General features: G+C 42.6%; 2 protein-coding genes across 4 annotated transcripts in view; one reads left to right on the forward strand and one right to left on the reverse strand.

Annotated features, from left to right (window-relative positions):
• Positions 1-1255: 1255 nt before the first annotated feature.
• Opn1sw (opsin 1, short wave sensitive) lies at positions 1256-3899 on the forward strand. Its single transcript, XM_050141801.1, has 5 exons — positions 1256-1601; positions 1830-1998; positions 2237-2402; positions 2840-3079; positions 3780-3899. The coding sequence occupies exons 1-5, from the start codon at positions 1256-1258 to the stop codon at positions 3897-3899; spliced, it is 1041 nt and encodes a 346-aa protein (XP_049997758.1).
• Positions 3900-5039: 1140 nt separating this feature from the next.
• Calu (calumenin) overlaps positions 5040-24846 on the reverse strand; it is a 31929-nt gene continuing 12122 nt past the window's right edge. For 2 of the 3 annotated variants that reach the window (XM_050141509.1, XM_050141507.1), the window contains exons 3-7: positions 22794-22987; positions 18178-18344; positions 17424-17484; positions 9157-9356; positions 5040-7351 (exon numbers count right to left, since the gene is read on the reverse strand). In XM_050141509.1, coding sequence (XP_049997466.1) covers positions 7247-7351; positions 9157-9356; positions 17424-17484; positions 18178-18344; positions 22794-22987 — 727 coding nt within the window. In that variant the 3' untranslated portion in view covers positions 5040-7246. Of the gene's footprint in view, positions 7352-9156; positions 9357-17423; positions 17485-18177; positions 18345-22528; positions 22723-22793; positions 22988-24846 lie in introns of all 3 variants that reach the window. The other variant, XM_050141508.1, reaches the window with a different exon arrangement.

The following is a 24846-nucleotide window of genomic DNA, read 5'->3' on the forward strand; positions in this document are numbered from 1 at the left end:
TTATACACTGAGCCATCTCTCCAGCCCTGGCTTAAAACACACACACACACACACACACACACACACACACACACACAGAATTGATATAGATGCTTCATTTATGGCTGAGCACTCAATAGTCAATTACTCTTGGCCCTTTGACCAGATGACTGCATTAATGGCTACCCACTGCAGTCTTCCCAGAACACACTCTGTAGACCAGGCTGGCCGTGAATTCAGAGATCTGTCTGCCTCTGCCTCCCAAGTGCTGGGATTAAAGGTGTGCACCACCACTGCCCGGCTTTTTTTTTCTTTCCCAATCTATGTGTATGTGTGAGCACTGTGTGCATGTCTGGTGCCTGTGGAGGCCAAAAGAAGGTGATGGATCTCCTTGGAACTGGAGTTACTTGTAAGCCACATGTGGGTGCTGGGAACCAAACCTGGGTCCTCTTAAGAGCAGCCAATGCTCTTAACCACTGAGTCATCTTTCTAGCCCCCATATTCTAGTTTGCTGCGGTGGTTTGAATAAGAAATGGCCCCCATAGGTCATGTATTTGAACACTAGGTCCACAGCTGATGATAACGGGGGGGGGGGGGGCGGGAGGGGTACGGAACTTTCAGGGTGTAGACCCTTGCTGGAGGAAGTGTGTCACTAAGGGCAGGCTTTGGGAGACTGTGGCTTCTCTCTCAGAGGACCCAGGTTCAATTCCCAGCACCCACATGGCAGCTCACATCTGTCTGTAACTCCAGTTCCAGAAGGTCTGATACCCTCATACAGACACACATGCAGTTAAAACACCAATGTACATAAAATATCATTTTAAAAAATTAAAAAATGCTCCCAAGGGTGCTCCCCACTCATTCTCTTCCCATTTCCAGAGGCCGATTGTCAGCCACTCCGGATAGGGACACTCAGGATGGGCACCTTTCACAAAGGGCCAGGGTGAGGTGCAGAGGCGGGGACGAGTTGTGTGGTGGCATTTGCAGTGGATATAGGTCAGCATCTTCCAGGCCACAGGAACCAATATTGATCCACCTCAGCACCCAGCCTTGCAGATCCAGGTTCCCTGACCCTAATCTGTTATCCTCTGAAGAACACAATCAGCTTTGGGATCATGAAAGGTTTAGGTGGGGGTGGAGAGAGCCCTAATCCTGGACCTCATCTTTGGGAGGCTTAGGGTCATTCAGAGTCCCACTGTGCTGTGGGGAGGGGCAAAGCAGAAGAACAATCTATAAGAGGGACCGGAGGTGGTGGCGAGGGCATCCCAAGCACAAGATGTCAGGAGAGGACGATTTCTACCTGTTCCGCAATATCTCCTCCGTGGGGCCCTGGGATGGGCCTCAGTACCACATAGCTCCTGTCTGGGCTTTCCACCTCCAGGCAGCCTTTATGGGGTTTGTCTTCTTCGCAGGGACTCCACTCAATGCCATAGTGCTGGTGGCCACACTGCGTTACAAAAAGCTGCGGCAGCCCCTCAACTACATCCTGGTCAATGTATCCCTCGGGGGCTTCCTCTTCTGCAGCTTCTCTGTCTTCACTGTCTTTATCGCCAGCTGTCACGGCTACTTCCTCTTTGGCCCCCACGTTTGTGCTCTGGAGGCCTTCCTGGGCTCTGCAGCAGGTACAGCACCGTAGGCAACCGGGGCTAGGGAGCGGCAAAGGATGCTACTCCAGGATTGGAACCTGGAGCCGGGCTTCTGGTTTGGAGCAGGCTCTTAATCACCCTGAGTACTTGACCGAACTAGGATGCGTGAGCATTAACCGCTATTCCGATTCTCTGGACTCAGTTACATTTGTATTCCACTCCAGGCTGGGTGAGGCTGTCTATTCTGTTTCACATTTGCCGCAGGTCTAGTGACAGGATGGTCCTTGGCTTTCCTGGCTTTCGAGCGCTACATTGTCATCTGTAAGCCCTTTGGCAACTTCCGCTTCAGCTCCAAGCATGCACTGATGGTGGTCCTGGTTACTTGGATCATTGGTATCGGAGTGTCCATCCCACCTTTCTTTGGCTGGAGCAGGTGAGAGGGCAGGGTAGCAGTTTGATGTGGGAAGAGAGATTGGGTATAGCCTTTTATTCTTTGATCTGAGTTTGGAGAGAAAGGGAAAAGGGCAGCTGGAGACATCCGTGTTTACTTTGCAGTTAGAATTACTGCAGTCTTTTTGGTATCCTTCCAACTGGAGAAGCTAATCCAGGAATGCCAGCTCCCACCCTGCTAGCTCTCAGGGAGAGCCCAGTGAACTCTTGATCCTTTTCAGGTACATCCCCGAGGGCCTGCAGTGCTCCTGCGGCCCGGACTGGTACACAGTTGGCACCAAGTATCGAAGCGAGTACTACACGTGGTTCCTCTTCCTGTTCTGTTTCATCGTGCCTCTTTCTCTCATCTGCTTCTCCTATTCGCAGTTGCTGAGGACTCTCAGAGCTGTGAGTGGCCTTTGAGAGGGTCAGGTAGGAGTGAATCAGGAGGCTCCAGGACCGAGAGCATGTCTGTCTGCCCCAGGACAAACGTCTGGAATACCCGTGGTCAGACGGGAGCTAGCAAGAGTGGGGAAGGGGGAATGAAAAATCGTGGAGTCACAACTCAGCGGTAGGTAGAGCACTTCGGCAGCAGGTGGGAGGAATGCTCTATCCCAGCATGAGACAGTGGGGGAAGGGGGCAAAAACCTGGGAGAGGAGGAGGAAACGGAGTGAGACTATCTTTCCTAATGCCAAAGAGCTGAGATCCACCTCCATGATGCCTCCCTCAAGGGAAAGCCAAACTCAGCTAGAAGAGCCGGTGAGAGATTTTCACTACACAGCAGGGTTGAGATCTGGAGTTGAGGCCAGAAGAGAGGCTATGTATGACCTGTGCTCAATTCCAGGTGGCAGCTCAGCAGCAAGAGTCAGCTACGACCCAGAAGGCTGAACGGGAGGTGAGCCACATGGTGGTGGTGATGGTGGGATCCTTCTGTCTCTGCTACGTGCCCTATGCTGCCCTGGCCATGTACATAGTCAACAACCGTAACCACGGGATAGACTTACGGCTCGTCACCATCCCCGCCTTCTTCTCCAAGAGCTCATGTGTCTACAATCCCATCATCTACGGCTTCATGAACAAGCAGGTAAAGCTGTCTGCCTACATTCCCATGAGGACCTGGTCCATTAGACCCTGGTTCTTTGCTTATTGACGTTTTAACTCGGCACCCTGGATGCCACACAGGCCTCATAGATGAGGAAAGGTACAGAGTCCAGGCGAGCCAGGAAGCTCTTGGTTGGCCTATCTATGGAGGATGTGGTTCCTAAAACACTAGAAGAAAGGTTAGACCTTGAGTTGGAAAAACCAAGTTGTTCTAAAGGGGGGATGGACTGGGAACCTTCTTAGCAATGCTGGAGATTGAACACAGGGCCTTTCGCATGCCAGGCAAATATTCTTAGTAGTGAGTTATACATCCCTACCCTTAAGTTTTCTGTTTTGGTGAAAACATAGTAACATCAATAGTAACAGATGTCTAGCTTTTTGCAGTTTTTTTTTTTCCCCTTTTTAAGATAAGGTCAAACCGTGTAGCCTCAACTGTCCCAGACTCCTATGGAAACTAGTCTGGCCTTAAACTCAGTGATCTGCCTGCCTCTGTCCCCAAGTGCTGGAGTTAAAGGCATGCACCGCCATCTATGTTCAGTCCTCTGCAAACTCTTAATCCAGCCCTTCTAAAGTCTAGCTTGCAAGATCAAGTAAACCCTACCCTGCCTCGAAAAAACAAATAAATAAAAAAGCGGAGTTTAAGTAGTTTGTGGGGCAAGGATGACACACACCTTTCCTTCCAGTTCCGGGCTTGCATCCTGGAGATGGTGTGCAGGAAGCCCATGACTGACGAAAGCGAGATGCCTGGCTCTCAGAAAACAGAAGTTTCTACTGTCTCTTCTAGCAAAGTCGGCCCTCACTAAGGACCTTAACTGGCCTGCTGGCAGCAAGCAGAACACCACATTTAGTTTCTACACTCTCCATTAAAACCCTAGCACAGGGAAGAGATGGGAAGGGGAGCAATGGCACTGCTGGGAGCAGCTTCGTTTTCCTGTTATTCTCTGTCAGCGAGGCTGCTCTTCCCACATGGACCATTTCAACAGGCAGTTTCTACTCCTAAGTGGGACCTTCACTCCCGGAGACCTGTAAGAGAAAGGGCACACTTTCCTTCTCTGTCATTTTTCATCCCCCTTGCGGGGTCTGGGATGACACACCCTGTTAGATGAGCGATAGGGGCAGGTGCCTACAGCGAATTTAAAAGACCGAGGTTGTGGGAGCCATGGCCAGAGCTGCCTCAGCTCACCCATCTCAAACAGAGTTTTTCTAGGTGTTCTCCTCTCCACTTGGCTAAATGGATGTACCCATTTAAAGCTGCGCATTGATTAAAGTTAGTGGTTTAATCCCATGACATCCTCAAAATGAAATCATTTTATAATTTATAAATCAAACCCAAGTGCTAAAAACATTTTACCTTACACCTGCTGCTCCTGGAAAATGAATCCCTTTAAAATGAAAACCAAGATAAATGTGTTCAGCTATACTCAAGGAATGCTGGATGCGTCTCAGGCGATGGTGCACTGGAAGGCAGGAGGGCTGGAGCTGTGAGAAGCAACCAGAAACCTCAGGAACAGCAAAGGACTAAGTGTGAGGGAGGAGGCAGTGCTCTCTCTCAGCCTGGTGGGGAGATACGGTGGGACATTCTAGGAGAAATCCTTCTCTTTGACATTTTATATTACAGAATTCTAAGCCACAATCCCATATATTCCTTAATTCTTGGTTTCTTCCTTTAAAAAAAAATGATTTGTTTTTATTCATGTTTTGCCTGCATGTATGTCTGTGCGAGGTGTCAGGTCTCCTGGAACTGGAACTACAGAGTTGTGAGCTGCCATCTGGGTGCTGGGAATTTAACCTGAGCCCTCTGGAAAAGCAGCCAGTGCTCTTAGCTGCTGAGCCATCTCTCTAGCCCCTTCTTGGTTTCTTGAGACAGGGCCTCACTATGCAGTCTTGGCTGGCCTGGAACACAATCCCATTTCCAAGAGAATGAAAGAGACACACGCCCCTGATGAATGTAAACAGTTTTTATTCAGAAACAGATAGGTACCTGCTTGCATTACAGAATATAAAACTTGGTTTACACTCTATAAAAAAGAACCAATACTCAAATTCAAGAGAGCTTAGCATTCACAGAGCACACCCTATAGACATGCAGTCACTGCTCACTGCCTCAGACTTGATTTAAACCAGAAACCCAAACCTAAACCCCAACACTATATGGGGCTCATGGAGATGAGAGCAGTTCTTGCTGCTGAGCACCCTATGTCCGGAATATGCCATTGTAGCACACTAAGCTTGCTGGTTAAGTGTGTGACTTTCACATCAGTGTTAGCCTCTGTGCACCAAACGAGCCGTAAGGCCCTCTTGCCACACAGTGTATGATGCACCCTCTCTAAGTCAGGGTTGGTGGCATTAATTATCTCTGGTCTCCTTAACAATAAAGAGTTGAAAATCTGGAAGGCAGAGATGTTTATTACTCCTATCCTGGGGTTAAAACTTCGAGTGTATCTTCTATCAAGAGCTTGATGCAATGGCTGGGGTGAAGTTACACCACACCTGGCTCTACCACACCACGCAGCCTACCTCAACAGGATTGCGGAAGACCAAAGGGTAGGTCTAGGTTCAGATACGACCATCACCCAGCACCACCACCTGAATGTGTTATTCAGATATAGGAAATAATAAAGATTATACATACATATATTTATCTTAGTAACCTGAGGGTTAAAGATTTGGAATACATTAATTCTTAAGATGCCCATTAGTAAGAGATCAAAATATTGGGTTGCACAAAATATGGGTAAGTGGAGTTGGCAACAGACAGGGTTTTTGATAAGGATGGCAACCTGACGATCTGTGACCTTCCTACCTACCCCACCTTTTAGTGTCAGAGAGAAAGGGAGACGACAAAATGGGATTGATGGGTTAAAGACAGGAAGGATGAGCAGTGGTCCTCAAACCAAAGAGCCTCCTCTGTATGTCTGTCCTTCCATCCTTGAGTCAGAGGCCTGACAGAGAGTGGTTTGCGTTCTGAGGTATGAGGATCCTGGTCAAATCAGCAGCACGAGGTTTTTAGAAACCAGCCCACAAGATAGGAACACTGCAACCAAGCTTGTAACTAATACTGCTATTCAGCTATTGTTCACAAGAGAAAAAGAAGGGGAAAACTCCTCACTGTATCATCAGGAGGTGCAACGCTTTCGTGTAAGGTGCCCAAATCAGTCATCTTGTGGCTTCTTAAACAAATTCCCATTTGGTGATTATTTTTCCTGTTAAAGGCACTTTCAATGACATGATCGCAGAAAGTCAATTGTAACTGCAGTAAAACCATTATTAGTTCCTGGGGGGCTGGACGGGGCCTTGCGGTGATCTCCACAGGCACACATCAGAATAAAATGCATGCCCTGCACACACTTTTTCCTTTCGTTTTCTGGCTGTTTCCAGTTGGAAACAGCTCAACAGAGAGCTAAAATAGCCCTGGGAAGAGATCATACACACTACTTGATTCATTTTTCAAGAACTGGCCCTAATTCTTCCCACCACAGCTGTGCTTGACAAAACTAGCAAATAGCTAGTCCTAACGGGGAAAAGAGTGAAGTCAAGTGCGTCAAGCTGTCTTACAGCACAGGGATTGAGCCTTGCCCAGACAATGGCAGGCTCAGTGGCTGGGCCTGTGACAACTGTATGGCCACTTGAAAATTAAGCATTTCAACAGGCAAGATAAAGCATTCTCTCTCTAAATATAAATCATGGAGCACATGCTTTTCCTTTTTTTTCTCTTCTGAACATTTCTATTGATCTCAGGCTTTTTAAAAAATTAGTTAAGTGAGAATTATAAAAAAAAAATACGTGTCAAGGGGTTGAGAAAGAGTAAAGGGCTAATGTCTGCCTACAAGTATGGGTTGAGGATCTTGATCCTTCATATTATACTCCCAACTAGAGAACAATACAAAAATAAACACACCATGTCATACATTATACAAAGTGTAAACCTACAGACACGAGTGCACTACTCAGAGTTGTTCTTCAGAAGCACAGCCCCCCAGTCCCTCGAGGGGAGAAGGAAGGGGGCAGGGTGGTTTTCATTATCTTGATATGCCTTTTCATGTCTTAAAAGTTTGTAATAACAGTCTCAGTAGCGCAAACAATTTCATGTGAGACCAGAGCTGTAAAAATAAATTACTTTTGAAGAAATGTAGGTTCCTCTGTCTGCAGCTTAGAACTCATCATGTCGCACCAAGGCCTCCCCAAAATCTGTGGCCTGGCTGCCCACAAATAAATCATACTTGTCGACAATCTCCTCCTTGGTAAGCTTGCCATCCTGAAATCACAGGGAACAGAAAATTGAGACCATATATACTTTCCATTCCAAATTCAGAAAGATTGCTATAAAATAAGAGTAACCTGAGACTGTAATACTGTAAGGTTCTAGTTCCCGCTACATGCAAACTCAGATGTTATCCTCCATTTCTCTCTCTCTCTCTCTCTCTCTCTCTCTCTCTCTCTCTCTCTCTCTCTCTCCCCCTCTCCCTCCCTCCCTCTTTCACACACACACACACACACACACACACACACACACACACACACACACCTTTTTTTCATCAAAAAGGTGACTAGTGGGCTGGGGATATAGTTTAATGATAAAATGTTTGTCTAGTATGACTGAGGCCCTGGGTTTGACCCCTGTACTCAGAAAGCCAGACAGAAGAGTTGTTCAGGGCTAGCCTGGGCTACAGAGGGAGAGTCTATTTCAAAGGGGGGGGGGAGTCAAAAGTGGAAAAAATGGGCCAAATATACTCAACAACTTCAGGCCAGAGACACAAATCTGTTCCCTAGGCAGCAAACATTCTTTTTTGGAGTCAACTACGGGGCAGTTGCCAGACATGGGTGGAAGATGGCCAGGAACACTGGGTTGCTACTCCAGGGTGCATCAGATCGAGGTCTGGCAGGAACAGTGAACTCTCCAGGGCCAATCCTCACCTCACCTCCACTCTAACAAGATGAGCCACATCAAAACAGGCTGGGTCACGCATCTCAAACAGCACCAAGACTCCTCAGAGAAGACTGCTCACATTCTCACAACTCAGGGCATGAGAGCTGGGCTGCTGAAGAGATGCTGAGCAAGAGCTTAAAACTGATCAGCCCTCAATAAGGTCCTGAGATACAGCGCCTGAAGACTAGAGACGCTCAAACAAACAAACAAGTCTGGTCTTTAACATCCAGATCTCTGAAAAGGTGACAGGGCTTAGTGAAAATGTGATTACCGCTGGGCGGCGGTGGTGGCGCATGCCTTTAATCCCAGCACTTGGGAAGCAGAGGCAGGTGGATCTCTGTGAGTTTTGAGGCCAGCCTGGTCTATAAGAGCTAGTTCCAGGACAGGCTCCAAAACTACAGAGAGACCCTGTCTCGGGGGAAAAAAGAAGAAGAAAATGTGATTACCTAAGCACCTCACATAATTTTCAATTCTAACAGAGTCCAGAGAAAAGCTGGCTTATAACCCCTGTAAAGGGCTTAAATTTTAAGAGTATATTTGATGCTGGGAATGGTGGTATATCTTTAATCTTAGCAATGGAGAGACAAGCAAGCGTGTCTCTGTGAGCTGGAGGCCAAGTTGGTCTACACTGGAGTTTCAGGCCAGTCAGCAAGGGCTATATATTGAGAATCTAAGTCAGTCAGTCAGCTGTCAGTCTGTCTGCTCTGCTTCCTCTAAAAATTCTATATATGTGTGTGTATTTGATTTAGAATGGCAATAACTGGCTTGGAAAAAAGGTAGAATGAGCCTGTAAAAGGTAAAAGAGCACAGGAAATAACAACCGACATTTAAAAAAGACAATTTCCTGGGATCCAACAGTTAGAACTGATACATGTTGTGTCAGGCTTTAAACCACTACTCTTTGCTGAAGTCCAGGTTTCTCCAACACCATGAGCACAGAGCAAGCACTTTCCAAAATGAGATCAGATAGTTAGTGCTGCCCTGAAGATTTCTGGTCATTAAATTTAGGCCCTTGGCAGATCTGAGGTAAATAAGACCCTAAAAACACTATATATTTTGATGACATCTGTTTAAGACAATCCCCTACGAAGACTCTGATCATGGCTAGACTGCTTGGGCCTGGAAGGACTTACCTTGTTTTGGTCTGACTCATAGACTAGATGCCTGGCTTCTGCCTCTGCATGGTCATAGTCTGAAGGGAGGATCCAGTCTTTGGTCTCCTCCTTGTCCATCTTCCCATCCCGGTTCTTATCTCGAAACTCAACAAACTGTTCGCGCTCTGTCTTCACCCATTCTGGCTCATCAGCGTTTCCGTCATGACTGTACATGTCACCTGTGTGGAGAAAGACACATACAACAGAATTAGTCTTATTCCAATGGCTACCCACACACAGTCACACAGTTTTCTTAGGCCAGAGAGAGAGACTTTAGAAAGTACGGTAGTTGTCCATGGCTTAACTGTGGATCTTTAACAAGAGTATTTCCACATGCTGACCAAGTGACAGGAGAGCGGAACTTGCATATAAATAAATAAATAAATGAAGGCAGAAGCTGGGCAATGGTTGGCACATGCCTTTAATCCCAGCACTCAGAACTCTTCGTGAGTTTGAGGCCAGCTTGGTCTATAGAGTGAGTTCTAGGACAGGCAGAGCTACACAAAGAAACCCTATTTCAGTGGGGGAGAAAAAGAGGCAGAAATAAGGAGGTGAAGCTGAGCATGGTGGTGCATGTTTGTAAACCCAGAACTTTGGGAAGTGGAGGCAGGAGTTCAAAGCTAACTTGAGCTACATGAGAACTTATCTCAAAATAAAAGAAATAAGTTGACCAACACCAAGTAAGATTCCCTCGCTCACTGCACTGCATTTTACCCCAAGTGGCTAATTATATTGGACACTGGTTTAAGGAGGTCTAGTTATAAATTCTGGAGGAAACTGTCTCCCTACCGGCCAATGCCTACATAAGTGCACTGTCTGAGTGGTTTCCATCAGGACAAGCATGCCCCATGCAGAGGAACACCCTCAAAAGTACACTGAGAAGGGACAATCAGGAAAGAAGCAAATTCCTGATTCTCAAATGCACATATATTTTTTTCTTAAAAATTCAACTGTGTAAGAATGTGGCGTGGCAGTAGAGGCTTCTATTCTGTTTCCCGTCCACAATCTCCTCCTTTACTTGTAGAAGCTCTACAGACAATTAAAAGCATTGGTGTTAGTCTTAGGAAAGCAGATGGCCAGGGAAATTGGTAACAAATCTCAAGAGGCTTCTAAATTTTTGTGTATAAAAAACAAAAACTGAGTCAATTTTAGTTATAAGATCATTAAAAACAATTCTGATGATAGAGTACATCATACATTTTGGCATTTAACTCTAAAGAAGCTGAAAGAACAAAGTAGCATGGCCGTCACAAATCTCCCATTCCACTCGGCTACACAGACAGGGCTTCAGTAATAGTTTCGTTCCATATTAAGGTAACATGCATACAGGAAGTGCCATCTGAGACAGGGTCTTACCCCAGATTGGCCTCAAATTGGAGATGTTCCTGCCTCAGCCTCCCAAGGGCTGTAACTGTAGGCAGGTACCACCTGTTCAGTTCTGTGTAACATTTTCAGAGTAATTTAATCTGTAAGATACTTAACACTAAGCTTTATTCTTGAAAAGAAGCCTTCTGATATTTCCATTTAAATGCACAATACACTTGTAAGTAATTATGTCAAGATAATTAAGATAAAACTCCAAGATAAAATGTATTGAGAACACAAAAATGTTTGAAAAAACTAAAAATAAATAAAATACAAATAGTAGAGAAATAGCTTATTTTTTTTGTTTTCTCGAGTCAACAGTATTTTTTGTCCATTTTGTGACTAGTAAATGGCATTTAAGAAATTGTATAGGGCTAGGATGTAGCTGAGTGGCAGAGAGCCCTGGATTTGACTTCCGGTGCCTAACATAAACATATAAACAAAAATAAATGTTTCCAGTTTAGTTAAGGAAAATGTGTATATTTTACATATTTATTTTTTCTCCATGCACATATTACTCAAAGCACTATTTTCCCTTTAGTAACTAGTAAATGCAAAAATAACAATTAGCTGGACGTGATGGCACACATCTTTAGTTCTAGCACTCAGGAAGCAGAGGCAGATAGAGTTTTGTGAGTTTGAAGCTAGCTTGGTCTACAGAGTGAGTTTCTGGGAGGCCAGAGCTACACAGTAAGACCCTGTCTCAAAAAACCCACAAGAAAGTAGTTAACATTTATTGAGTGCTCAATGTATTCTAGGCATCATGATCAGTACTCTACTTACAACTATTTGTTTTCATTATGTGAACTTTCAAACATACACAAACGCAGAAAACTCCGTAGATCTCCCACTTAGCTACCAGCTCCTACAGCTGCCATGGTTGTGCACACGTGCTCATCCATGACACCCCACCCTACTTATTTTAGGGCAAATACTAGGCACTACCTACCCCCATATACTGTTGAGTTTAGCTCTAAAAATGAGGGAATGTTCTTATAACCAGGAAGCCCTCGGCACAGTTTATAGTGACTCCTGTGCATCATCCACTATCCACTTCAAGTTTAAACTTCTGAATTACTATTTGAGAGTTGGTGTATTTCAACCTCACAGAATCCTCCTGTCTCCTAAGTGCTGGGATCAGGCAGGGCCACCACACACAGCTTATAATGGTTTAAATGCCTAATTAAATATTTTAGATAACAACTTTAAAACATAAGTGAATGGCATTCGTTGAAATTCCTTTATGTCTGCTGTGGTGGTGCACACCACTCCCAGCACTTGGGAAGCAGAGCCAGGAGGATCACGGCATGTGTGAGGACAGTCTGGGCTACATGGCAAGACATCGTCCTAAAAACAAAACACAAGTTAAACTATGCCATATGAGTACATTTTAAAGGCATGTGAGTAAAGATGACAAAAAATATTAGTTTGTTTAAAAAGTATTCAACCTACCAGATAATACTAAGGAATGAACTTTTTGGTTCAGACTGTCTTAAAAAAAACTTTGGAACAATAAATGCACCATAGAAATATATAATGAAATGTATACAGACGAAATAGGAAGATGATTAGGGTCTGTGTCAAACAAGAAAGGGAGTAAAGGGACTGGATAGACACGCTTTCACTTTCTTTTTTACAGGTCTACTTCCTGTAGTAATTATTTTTAACTTTTTTTAAAATTTGCATTGGTGTTTTGCCTGTATATATGCCTGTGTGAGGATGTTAGATCCTCTGGAACTAGAGTTACAGACAGTTGTGCGCTGCCATAGGGGTGCTGGGAATTGAACCCTAGCCTTTTGGAAGATCAATCAGTGCTCTTAACCACCGAACTATCTCTCCAGCCCCCTTTTTATTTCTTTGTGTCTTTCATATCATGTATCTTGTTGATCTGATTTATTTCCCCATCCCTTTATATCCACTGTTTGCTCTTCAACCTAATAAAATTTAGGAGAAAATAAAGGAAGGAAAAATCTTGTTATGGAAGCTGTGGCGGGGAGCAGTGAGTCGTACAGTATACCTTTTTGTCCAAGTGTTCATTGCAATGAGTAACTGGTCTGGTTCAAGGTCTCTGGTTTCTGCTACACTATTAATGCTGGGCCCTCACTGGGACTCTTCTTGAATATCCTGTTGTTGCCCTGTATCATGGAGATCCTGAAGCTTTGGGTCTACAGGCCTGGCCCCTTCTCACTTTTTCTATATGATATCTTTTCTAACAGGGCAGAAACTGGCACATACCCAGCATCTCAGCTATACAAGCTTGCAATCATTACTGACCTACAAAGAAAGCTACACATACTCTTGATTGTTCTATAACTCCACAATGTAATTTCTCTGCCCCGGAATCAGTGCAATGCAGAAGAAAACCTTTATCTCCTTATTTGGCCTCAATGCTTGATAAGTGATGTTACTTAACTGTGATAAGCCTGAATTTCTCTGCTTCAGAAATTTAAATGGGGAACTCAACTTTTACTGTACCAACAAAATGCCAAAACCAAGAAAAAGAAAATACTTAAAAGTAGGAAATCTGATAAACTTGAATTAAGAAAACATGGCACTTTCACAATGAAACTCAATTATTTCACAAAAACCTCTCTGATGTGGGAGTGTCATATATCAATCTGTTGATTTCATTGGCTGAGCAATAAAAGAAACTGCTTGGCTGGCCCTCAGCTTAGAACATAGATGGGAGGAGTAAACAGAATAGAATTCTGGGCGGAAGAGGAAGTGAGGTCAGACTCTGCTCTGCTCCCAGAGAGACCCGACAGCTCTGCTGGAGCAGAGACGCCATGCTCAGCTCTCCCGGGTAGACGCAATAGCTCTGCACTCTGAGGCAGACGCATGAAGCTCAGATCCATGACGGACGGAGGCTAGAATCTTCCCGGTAAGCGCACCTTGGGGTGCTTACACACATCATTAGAAATGGGCTAGTCCAGGTACAAGAATTAGCTAGAGTTCATGGGCCAAGCAGTTCTTTAAATGAATACAGTTTGTGTGTTGTTATTTCGGGCATGAGCTAGCCAAGCGGCCGGGGTGTTGGGGACGCAGCCCCGCCGCTTCATATTTCAACAGATGGCGCCCAGACGTGATGGGCTAAATCCACTTAAAAACCTGAGAGGGCTTAAAAAGGAGAGAGAGAGAATTTAAGACAGCTTTTTGCTGTTTCTGGGTTGCGTGCTGCAAAGAAATTGTCCTGACTCGGCAGCAGGAAAAAACTTTCTGGGCTGTGCCGCCATTGTGATCTCTGTCTGGCTCCGGCGGAGACAGAGCTTATGAATGGAGCATTTGGATTAAAGTGCTACGATTTGTTTGATGGCAACTAGACTGCTGTGTGCCTAAAAGGGGGACATTGTGTGCCGCAGCTCAGAGGCACAAGCAGCTCCACCATGCTAATGGTGCAATGTGCAAGGATCAGAGGCACGAGCGGCTCCACCATGTTGGACTGGGCGGGGCCAGCATACAGTACCTGTTTTTGACCTAGGAATGTCACAGCTTAGATTCTTAAGTGCTTAATGATTTAAAGGCGCAAAACAAAGTGCTCCTGGATAGTGAAAAAATTACAGATTCACAATAAAACAGATTCAGACACTGTTGGATGAATGTACGTAGGCTTGGGAAAGAGAAGAAAAAGAATATAAAAAAGTTAATGTCTTAAAAAGAAAAAGGGTAAAGTCTTTAAAGAGACAGAGTACAGAAGTACAGATAGTTATAGATTAAGAGAAATAAAGAAAAATAAGCCACGTAAAAATGGAAAATTCACAGAGAGTCTGGATTATGTACATTGTGTTTTCTTTAAAATTTTTGACTGTGAAGGAGCTAAGTACAGAGAGACATTTCATTATATGGGCTGCCAAGCTAAACCAAAATGGATTTCATGAGGGTATTATGATTTCAGAATTTGGGTCTAAGGATATGATGCTTTGGAGAGGGTCTTCTTTTGTTTTTGCAGAGGATGAGACCCTGTGGATTGCATCTATTCCGATTTGGTATGATAGACCACGCCCTCCTGAAAGGTTGCTGTGAACACCCTCAAAAAATTGCTTCGCTCAATGGCCAACTGAGATGAAACTAGCACACAGGTTATACCATGAAAGACCTAATTAACGACGCCCCTATTCAGCAGGAAGCAGTTTGGAGAGAAGAAACTACGCCCATGTTCCCAAATACTGTTTATAACTGTTCTTTTACATTTAAAGGGGGATATGATATAGATATGAATAATTTGCATTGGTATGGATTTTACGGTCAATTTTGTTATATGTATATGTATTTCTGATCTTGATTAAGGTATTGTGATTGTGTAGTTCATTTAAAAATGTACTGTATAGTTAGGAAATATAGATTGTTAATGGATAATGATCGCTAATAGTTAAGCTTGTAGTCATGTTAATTAGATTTTCTAGATATATAGAGATATATTTCAATTAGATAGGCATTCATCATATCTTTCAAAGGCTACAGAATATGGCATTTTAAATGTTTTAATAACTTAGGGCTTTTAATGACAATGAGACATGTCTGCTCCTGGCAGCACCAGCTACTTCAAGAGGAAGATGGGCATCGAAGAGGATCCTTATGGAGTTTGATAGCCATTTGGGCAAGAAACTGTTCTTGCCTGGACTGTTGCATGAACTGAACACAGAGAACCCTCAGAGAGAGGACTGCTGAACTTGCCTAAAGGTGAGATAGTCTTTCGGGGTTCCTGCTTCATGAAAGAGTCTGCAAGACATTCTGCAGGATACAGAAGAAAGTGACTGAACTGTCTTTGGAATTTCCTGCTTGATGAAAATGTCTGCTGGATACTTTGGGCCTGAAGGCTGAAGATGGATGCCCCAACGGTACAAAAGAACTTTGGGTGACTGTCCAGGCAGTGAGATGTCTCTGTCATTTCTAGAGTTTTCTTATTTCTTGTTTACTTAAGTATTATTATATCCTTCTGGAGTCTTTGATGTAGTTGAAGAATGAATAGTTATAGTTTTCCTTAGTTATGATAAAAGATAAAATAGATATAAATATTATAACTGTAATTCTTACTTGATAACTGTTTTGTGATATATAATTTTACTATGTTAAAGTTAAAGCCTTTTTTTGTTTAAACAGAAAAAGGGGAAATGATGGAGGTGGGTCTTGTAATAATAAAGAAACTGCCTCGGCCCTCATAGGACAGAAAATTAGGTAGGCGGAGTAGACAGAAGAGAATTCTGGGAAAAAGAAGCTGAGAGTGAGTCGCCATGATGCTCCCACTCCAGACAGACGCAGGTTAAGATCCTCTCTGGTAAGCCAGCTCATGGGCTACACAGAATATTAGAAATGGGTTAGAACAATATGTAAGAGCTAACCAATAAGAAACTGGAACTAGCCGGGCCAGGCAGTGTTTGAAAGAATACAGTTTCCGTGTAATTATTTCTGGGCATAAGCTAGCCATGCGGGCGGCCGGGTGCCGGGGACGCAGCCCCGCCGCTCATATTTCAACACCTCTCTCACTGTTCATCCCATTTTCTCTGGCAGGGATGAGAAAAGAATATCTGAGCAAGGAGTGTAATAACAAGAGCAGAGGTAAACTAAGACTCCCTTCCAGGTTTAATACTTAATAGTAGAGATCAGAGATCAAAAAACAAACAAACAAACAAAATGAGAACGTTCACTAGAAAAGTACTATGAACAAGTATGAATGTGGAGTGCAAAAGAACTGAGAACCTAGATATATCTGTAGCCACAAGGTTTTCAATAAAGAAAGGATAACCTCTTCATCAAATGGTACTTGGAAGGCTGCATATCTATGTATAAAAGACTGAATAAATCAGATATAAATGCAAAACTCTAAACTGTAAGACCAGTAGAGGAACACATAAGTCATGACATCAGTGCAGACAAGGATATTTTAAGAGGCCAAAACTAGGACAACAAGAGTAAAAGCAGACATATGTAATCACACAAATCTTCAAGCTTCTGTAAAGGAAACCATCAATAGAGGGACTAGAGACCAGCAGAATGGAACAAAATAGCCAAAGTACTCATTTGTTAAGGTATTATTACCAGGTACAGACGTCCAACAACTCAAATAGTTACAATTTCAAGGCTAGCCCAAGCAACATTGTAAAACACGGTCTCAATATACCAAAAGATGTGCATTAGAAGAATGTTTCAAAACAGAATGTCATTGGTAACAAAGACATTGAGTAATTGTAAAGCAATTTGCTAAATTATTCTCAAGATAGTAAAGTTTCCCAGGGAAGTAGGGGTGGATATGATCATGATACACTGTATACATGTAATCACCTCTCAAGTTTCATTTGTTGCCCCATTCCTACGCCCTCATAGAGATAAAAAGAAAAAAGAAAAAAGGATGTGTGTGGCCAAAATAAAAACCCTAAAAAAAATGGAAACTTATGGACTTATCAGAAAATGTGCCTAACACAGTCACCGAACCCTTGTCAGTCACCCATTCACTAGTTCTGCTTGTTTCACGCAGTCCAGAGTAGCCCCGAGTTTCTGATCTTCTTGCAGTTACCTGCCAAGAGCTGAGATTCATGCCTGGCTTTTCCATCAATTTATTTGATATACTTTGTTTTTTAATATTACTTAAAAATTCTGTGTACATATATGCATCTGTGTGTCTTTGTGAAGGTATGGTGTGTGTGAGTGCAGGCATCAGATTCTCTAGAGTGGGAGTTATAGGCAGTGTGGGTGCTGGGAACCAAACTTAGAACCTCTGGTCAAAACTGGGACATGCCAACCTCTCCTGCCCCAGTTATATTTGTAATGGCTACTATTCACCACATTGGTCTGCTTTAACAATCTGTTAAGAGTTGACCCATGAGGTAAACTCTTTCTACAGATTACAACATTTCAGTATTTAAAGACACTAGACACAGGAGACTTACCAATATACTCTTCTAGATCAATGAAACCATCGGCATTCTTGTCTATATCCTCCATTGTTTCCTAAATAGAAAAGAACAAAAAGACTTAGTCTCTAATTAAGTTTTCTAGAAGACAGTATGATGTGTATGGTTAAAACCAGGAAGGATACCACACACATGTAATTTCAGCTTTTTGGGAGCCAGAGACAGGAAGATCAGAGGCTAATGTTCATCCAAGTTACAGACCTATATAGCAAATCCCAGGCTCAGTATATGGAATGATATCCAAGCTAGCTAGTCAGTCAACCCCAAATGCACACAAAACAAAAATCTAAAACCCAAACAAAACAGAAAGGAAGGAAGGGAGGGAGGGAGAGAGGGAGGGAAGGAAAGAAGAACAGGACACTCATTCTTCTAGTTAGAGAACTGTTAAATATTAGCCATTACTTACGTTTCAACCTATGATAGGACACTATCAAACAACAAAAGGTTGTAGCCCTAGTCATGCTGAGCTCTTGCTAATGGGAGCCAAGTCTGCACTGTTAGCAGACTGCCTTCTGTGGGAACTCCTGGGTATTATGGAACTACCTGATTTCTGAACAACAAGCACAGGACAGCCTCTTACTCCTAACTTTATGGAACTACCAATAAAATGGAAAATCATTATTTAATGGGCAGTTTTATGACCAGCAAAAAGCCTAAGGCACTTAAGCAGAATACATAAGCAACAGAAGGAGAAGCTGAATTGTGGTTGGGAACCCTCGGCCTTGCCTACCTGCACAACTATGTCTTTCATATAGTCATATTCCTCAGGATGCAGGAAAGCAGTAAATTCCTCCTTTGTGGCAATTAGGTCTCCATCCTTGTCTGCCATTTTAAACCTCCGCTCATCTCTAACCATCATCTGTTTATAATTGAATCCATCATCAGGATCTGGATCATCTAGAAAACAAAAATTTAGATAAAGTTTTAAAAAAAATCTTCCAGAAAACACAAAAAGGTAAAGGGATCAAACTGATTTCAAACAAGATAAACCAAACAATGAAGACACAGGTAAAATTAAACCAATCATGAAGAAATGGTTTTGATTTCAGAAGCAGCAGTAGAAAGGCACTTGATTTGGGACTAAGGCTTCAGTGATCACACCTTCAAATCAGGTCCAAGCTGAAAGTAAATGGTTGCCATTCAACATGAAACTGGCCCCTGATTAGTTAACTCAATCATATGCTGTTTCATCATACTGGTGTTAAGGTTAATAGAAGGCTTGGATTTCTTAGTTCTATCTGGGAGACAGTGGAGGCTGTAAGTCATACTATCTGTGTGTGAATTTATCACCTCTAGCTGTATGTCCTTGGGCAAGCAACTTTTCTTTCAATTTTTTTATTACATTATGTGCATGAGTATTTTGCTTGCCTGTACATCTGTGTACCATGTGTGAGCCCAGTGCTTGCAGAGGTCAGAAGAAGACAGATCTCCTGTGACTGGAGTTACAGATGGCTGCGAGTCACCATGTGGGTGCTGGGAATTGAACCCAGGGTCTCTGCAAGTGCTTGTAACTGCTGAGACAACTCTCCAGCTCTTGGGCGAGAAGCTTAACTGTGTCTCAGTCTCCTACTCTGTAACATGAGACTGTGCCTGCCTTATAGGTAGCTATAAAAAGTTTAATAAGAAACAAACAGTTGGGTAGTGATGGCACATATCTTTAATTCCAAATTTTGGGAGGCAAAGGCAGGTAATCTCTGAATTCCAGTCTGGTCTACATGGTCTACATAGTCTGTATCAAGACAGAGCTACAGAGAAACTTCTCTCTCAAATTTCAAGAAAAAGAGGAAAGAAAACGAAACAAATCAAACTAAAAGCTTGAACAACATGTGGTGTATATATAGCTGGCAGCCAATGGCTGTCAGTTGTCATCATTTTTATTAAATGTTAGGACATCCATTAAGACTAGGTATCGCCGGGGAGTGGTGGTACACACCTTTAATCTCAGCACCAGCCTAGTCTACAAAGTGAGTTCCAGGACAGCCAGGGCTGTTACACAGAGCAACCCTATCTCGAAAAACCAAAGAAGACTCTAGGTATCAAAAGTATTTGTCCCATTTCATTTTAATGTCACTCGGATTCAAGCAAGAAGAACATTACCATTTGGATGGTCCTACTGACCTTCCCCCCTCGTATCTACTGAAAATTACAGGTAAAAAATGCAGACTGCTGTAGAGGTAGAGAAAGTAGGTCAATGGTTTCTTAGGGACAGGCAGAGGGGGAGGTGCGGCAGGAGGACATTTTGGGAAGTGACAGATACATTCCAGATGTCAGTTATTCTTTGATAAGTTTTAAGAGAAAATAAATATTAAAATATAAAACTGGAGAGATGGCTCAGTGGTTAAGACCACTTGCTGCTCTCCCAGATGCCCTGGGCTCAATTTCCAGCATTCATATGGCAGCTCCTAACTACCTGTAACTTCAGTTCCAGGGTATCTGACATCTCTTCTGGCACTTACCCATACACAGAAACACACACACACAAAAGTAAAATAGAATCTTTAAAAAATCAAAATATAACCAAATGGGATACAGACTAATCTGTCATGATTTTGAGTTGTACAAACAACAGCTGGTTTACACATAAGCATCTAGGAAACTAAAATTTAATTTCTGTAAACTGAAAAAATATAAAGGAGCTAACTACAGAAAAGTAAGAAACTGGGCTGCTGTGTGAACCAAAAGACCTAAGAGGTATAAAGATACTTGGAGAGGTAGAAGATACCACATTAAAATTAGGAAATTACTGTTCTGTTACACAATAAATAAAGAGACCCTGGTACCTACTTGTCTAAAAACTCACTGGTCTCTTTAACAATAATACCATATTGTTGATATTTGATATTAGAGGCCAATCTTTCTCTATTTTAAGCACACTTAAAAAAGCAAAACAAAACAAAAACAAAACAGGCCAGGCATAGTGACTTATGTTTTTCATCCTAGCACTCCAGAGGCTAAGGGGCAAAGGAAGGCCGATCTCTGAGAGTTCAAGCCAGTCTGGTCTCCAGAGAGGTCCAGGTCATCCAAGCTACATAGTGAAACCCTTTCTCAAAAACTCGAAACCAGTCAAATAAAAAACTCCCACAAACACACACCCAAGCAAACAAACAACCCCCTCCCCCACCTGCCCTATTCTGAAAACAAAGCAGCTTGAAGCTTCTTTGCTGATCAAGAATTTAGTAAGCAGTAGAATCACACAAGGCTGTGGGCCTCTGCACAGGTGAAGTCAAATAGGTTAGAGATGAAGAATAGAAGGAAATAACCTATTTCTCAAACACTAAGTTGTCTCTTAAAAACAAACACTAAGTTTCTGTTAAACTATGTAGCACTAGTCACTTTATGCATTCAGACTAGATTCCTAAGAGCCCTTTGTCTCCTTTCTTGGGGTAACACACAGCAACTAGAATCAAGTAGCCGGACTACTTTAAGTGTGGCATCCATACCAGACACCAGTTTACTGTCCTTGCTGGCCTTGCTTAAGCCTCTGGTTCTGCTCTAAGCAGGGCCACTCTTGCTATCTTTTATTTTTACTTATGAGAGAGACAGTGCATACAGTACAAATGTTCCTTTTGAGGAAGGTGGGATCACTGAAAAGTCTTTAAAAGCTGAGATGATTTATACAAACTCAAATCAAATCAAGAACACATTCTCACAAGACTCCTCAGCACTTGTCTAAAGCCAGCTTGCTACCCCCGAGGGTTCATCACCCAGCCCTCCTGGGAAAGGGCCTTATAAAGACATTACTTCTTCAGCTAGTAGTGCTTTGCCTTGTGCAGTCTCAGGCAGTAGAAATACCCATTACATTGAATCATCAGCCTTCTGAGGCAAGAAAGCTCTCAACAGATTTTTATGCACATAATTATACACAGCTGAAGCAGAATTCTGGCCAGCAAGGGTGTACCAGAGCCTGAGCCGAGATTTATTAGCACACCATTTTGTTGAGATCACGGATAGTCTAGTCTATCCTTTGCTCTATATTTATAATTAATTCTGATTAAGTCAGAAGGGTGCTGGGTCTCAGCCAGAGAGCAAGAAACATGGAATGCTTCTCCATCTGTGCTGGGTTCTTAATACACATGTTCTTAATTTGGTGGATATGTTTGGTTCTTGGCTCAGTGTCAAGCCTTGAGAGACTGCCACTTTAGTCTTAGGAATGAGAATAAGTCTCTTCACCAGAAATGCAGAGCCCTGTAATTAACACGGCAGCTGGCTATCTGGTGGGGAAACAAACCTTTACACACTCCTGTTAGTCATCGATGGAAAATGATTTCTGTAACCCTAATTTGTCTAATTCCAGGGCTAAAGCACAAAAAGTACCGTTTATATTTTCATGCCTCAAGGTGAAACTATACACATTACAGAAGTCTCTATGAATAAAAGTACCCCTGCTCATCAGCTCAGTAAGACTGCCATCTGGAGTTCAGCAGCAGGCAAGCAGAAAAGCATCAAAGTTAAAGATACTATTAACCAGTAGCCCCGACAAACAAAAAGGCTACCAAATCAACAACAAAGCAACCAAAGCAGTGCTTGCCTTGAAGCATTTGCAAAGCAGGCTGATATATACCCATGTGCCAGAGAAAACAAATGGGATATTTTCATTTCTAAACTTCAGTAAGCATGACACACTGATGGCTATCTTATTTGAATTTATTCCATTCATTCCTAATGGTTTCCACTCACTCTCACCAGTCATGAAAGAATCTAATTTGATTTGAATTTCAGGCCCAAAATTTGAATAGTACTATGGTTAAGAGAGAGCTCAAGGCAAGGCCTCTTGCTTTGCACTGCTGGAACGATACAGTCTTTTACATGAAATCTACTCTAAAAATTATCTTTATATGAGAGATAGAAAGGAAAAAATGGCAAAATACATTTGCAGTGCTCAAGACATAAATGTCAAACTTCAGAGGATCAAAATCAAAACTTAAAATATATAATATACAAATTTTAAATTAATGAAACAAAGGGAGTCAAGTCAGAATCAACTATTGAAGTCAGGCACAGTAACCCTCTTTCCTGTCTGACCCATTTGTTTCTTTGACTCAAGACCACAGTCTCGGCCAGCCTGACATCTCGCCCCTTACCCAAGTAAGTGCCATAAGTCACGTTTCTGTACTCATCCCAGGAGATTAAGCCGTCTTGATTCATATCAAACTCCTGCCACTGGTTTTCAACATTGTCATATATGTATTTCTTCTGGGCGTGCTTAATCCAGGATTTCAGCTCCCCCTCCGTCACAAACCCATCTTTATCCGCGTCTATTTTATCTACAATCATTCTACAAGACAAAACAGTTGCGTTTCAAGGGCCAGGTCCATAAGGATTTTCCCCCAGATAGTAGTGACCTACCTAAAACGTAGCCGTAGGTGGCATTTTTATACTCCTCCCAGGAAACGAGGCCATCCTCATTGAGGTCGTGCCCCTTCCACTGGCGCTCTACATCCTCGTGAATCCAGCGCTTTTGTGCAAACTTAATCCAGCCTTTGAGTTCATCCACAGTGACAAACCCATCCTTGTCGCCATCTATTTTACTTACAATCTTTCTGTAGAAAATGCAGAGAAATCCAGCAACAAGTTAAAAAGCAACAAGTCTCTGGACATTGCCAGGAGTGTGTTGTGACCACAGGTGTTGCCCAGGGCTAACACACAGAAATAAAAATAAAAATTAGAAGGAAAAAAAAAGCTCCCAAGACAAAACTGTCAAACAGAAAATGATCACTTTTCTCTTTACTGGCCTGTTCCTGGCTTGTAACAAGCCATCTGGAAAAAGTGACGAGACCATGGCCAGTGCACTGGGGCCTAAAGTCAACCCAGACATCTTTTCAGTTAGGTCTGAGTCTGGTTTGCAGACCCATGTCCACGCGGGTTCTCGCTTTTACATAAAACATGATGTAAATCTTTGTATATTTTCCTTTACTATGTTTATAAGAGAAGGCATACCTCTTGGTAAATAATCACTAGCATTAACAATGTTTTCCTTAGAATTTATGATCTCTAAATCAGACCTTAAAATAAAAAATTAATTGCTTTTAGAAAAAGCTATTCTTTTGTTAAAAACACATAGACTTCTTATTAAGAGACCCCATTAAAAAAAAAAAAACAACCCAGATCACATATATTTTAAGGCAAGATAACTGTAAACAAAACAAAACAAATGAATACAAGAGGCATGAATCTTAAAAATGCCAGTAGTTCTTATACATTACAGGAATTGGATTTTTACATATAGCCACAAAAACAGAACTCTGCGGATATGGAAAGAACATGTATTCCTAGCTATAAGACTGTTAATAAGCTGAGAGGTTATTAGCAGGCAGATTATAAAGCAAACAACATGGGTAAAGTATGGCTCTATTTCCTTTATAAGATTCTTTCTTCTAGATATGTCATTTTAATTAAGGATTTAAAGACAGGTCTACGGGCTTTGCGCGTGGCTCAGGAGTAGAGTGCTTGTCTGGTGTTTGTGAAGAGCTGAGTTTGATCTCTAGCACCACTAAGTAAATGCTCATGACAAAACCACCTGTTCTAGAGGACGCAGTAAAGCCACACAATAAGCAGTCTGGTTTACAATGGGAACTCCGTACCAAAAGCCACGGTGAGCAATAAGCACATTCTCTGCTTGATGAAAAAAACTATGCACACTGGAAGCAAATGCCCTTCCTTAGTCCATAGTTGTTTCACGACTAGAGCCTGAGAAAGTGATTAGAAATCAGAGTTCCTCAGCAAGACTATAAACAGACTCATACTAATACAGCATTAGCGCTATTATTTAACTCTAGACACAAGCACCTTCCCTCAGAGAATGTATAATATAGCCTCAGCTCTAAAACACTGATCGAAAAGGGAACACACCGAGATGGCACCTCCTAAACACTTTCCTCCACCTGCATGGTAAATTGTTCTCAGAGAATTTCAATAACGTCAACAATTAAGAAAACTTCTTAATTGTTAACTATTATAGGATTATCTATAATAGGATCCAATTTATGTTCAAATGGTATTGCTACCAATGGTGCCACTACTAAGAAAGAGGCACAGTATCAAAACCGCTCCTGATCCCTGATGGTATTTTTTAGCTATTATAAATACCCTGAAGAACCGCTCAGATAAAATAGGTACATGACTGTTCAAGAGGTCTCTCCCTGCCCCCGTATGATACAGGGTTATTTATTTAGGGGAGACTCACAGATCACTGTTCTAGATCACAGTCCTGCACGAACAGGGAACAGGACCAGAGTCTAGCAGTCAGAAGTGAGAGCCGCCAAGAGAGTGAGCGCAGGCCTTACAGCTGCATTTATAGTATAAGGGACCATGCCCAAGTGGGCTGGCTGGTATCAAGAGGTTTCTCTTACAAAGGTGGCTGGTTTAACAGTATCCTATTCTGTATCACAGCCCACCCCCC

This window comes from Alexandromys fortis, unplaced genomic scaffold (assembly GCF_014885135.2).
Source record: "Alexandromys fortis isolate MF-2015 unplaced genomic scaffold, M_Fortis_MF-2015_v1.1 scaffold_44, whole genome shotgun sequence".
Taxonomy (NCBI): Eukaryota; Metazoa; Chordata; class Mammalia; order Rodentia; family Cricetidae; genus Alexandromys; species Alexandromys fortis.

Coding starts and splice junctions, on each gene's coding strand:
- Opn1sw (XM_050141801.1), top strand. CDS start 1,256: ATGTCAGGAGAGGACGATTTCTACCTGTTCCGCAATATCTCCTCCGTG. Junction 1,602..1,829: donor CTTCCTGGGCTCTGCAGCAG/GTACAGCACCGT, acceptor CATTTGCCGCAG/GTCTAGTGACAGGATGGTCC. Junction 3,080..3,779: donor ACGGCTTCATGAACAAGCAG/GTAAAGCTGTCT, acceptor CTTTCCTTCCAG/TTCCGGGCTTGCATCCTGGA.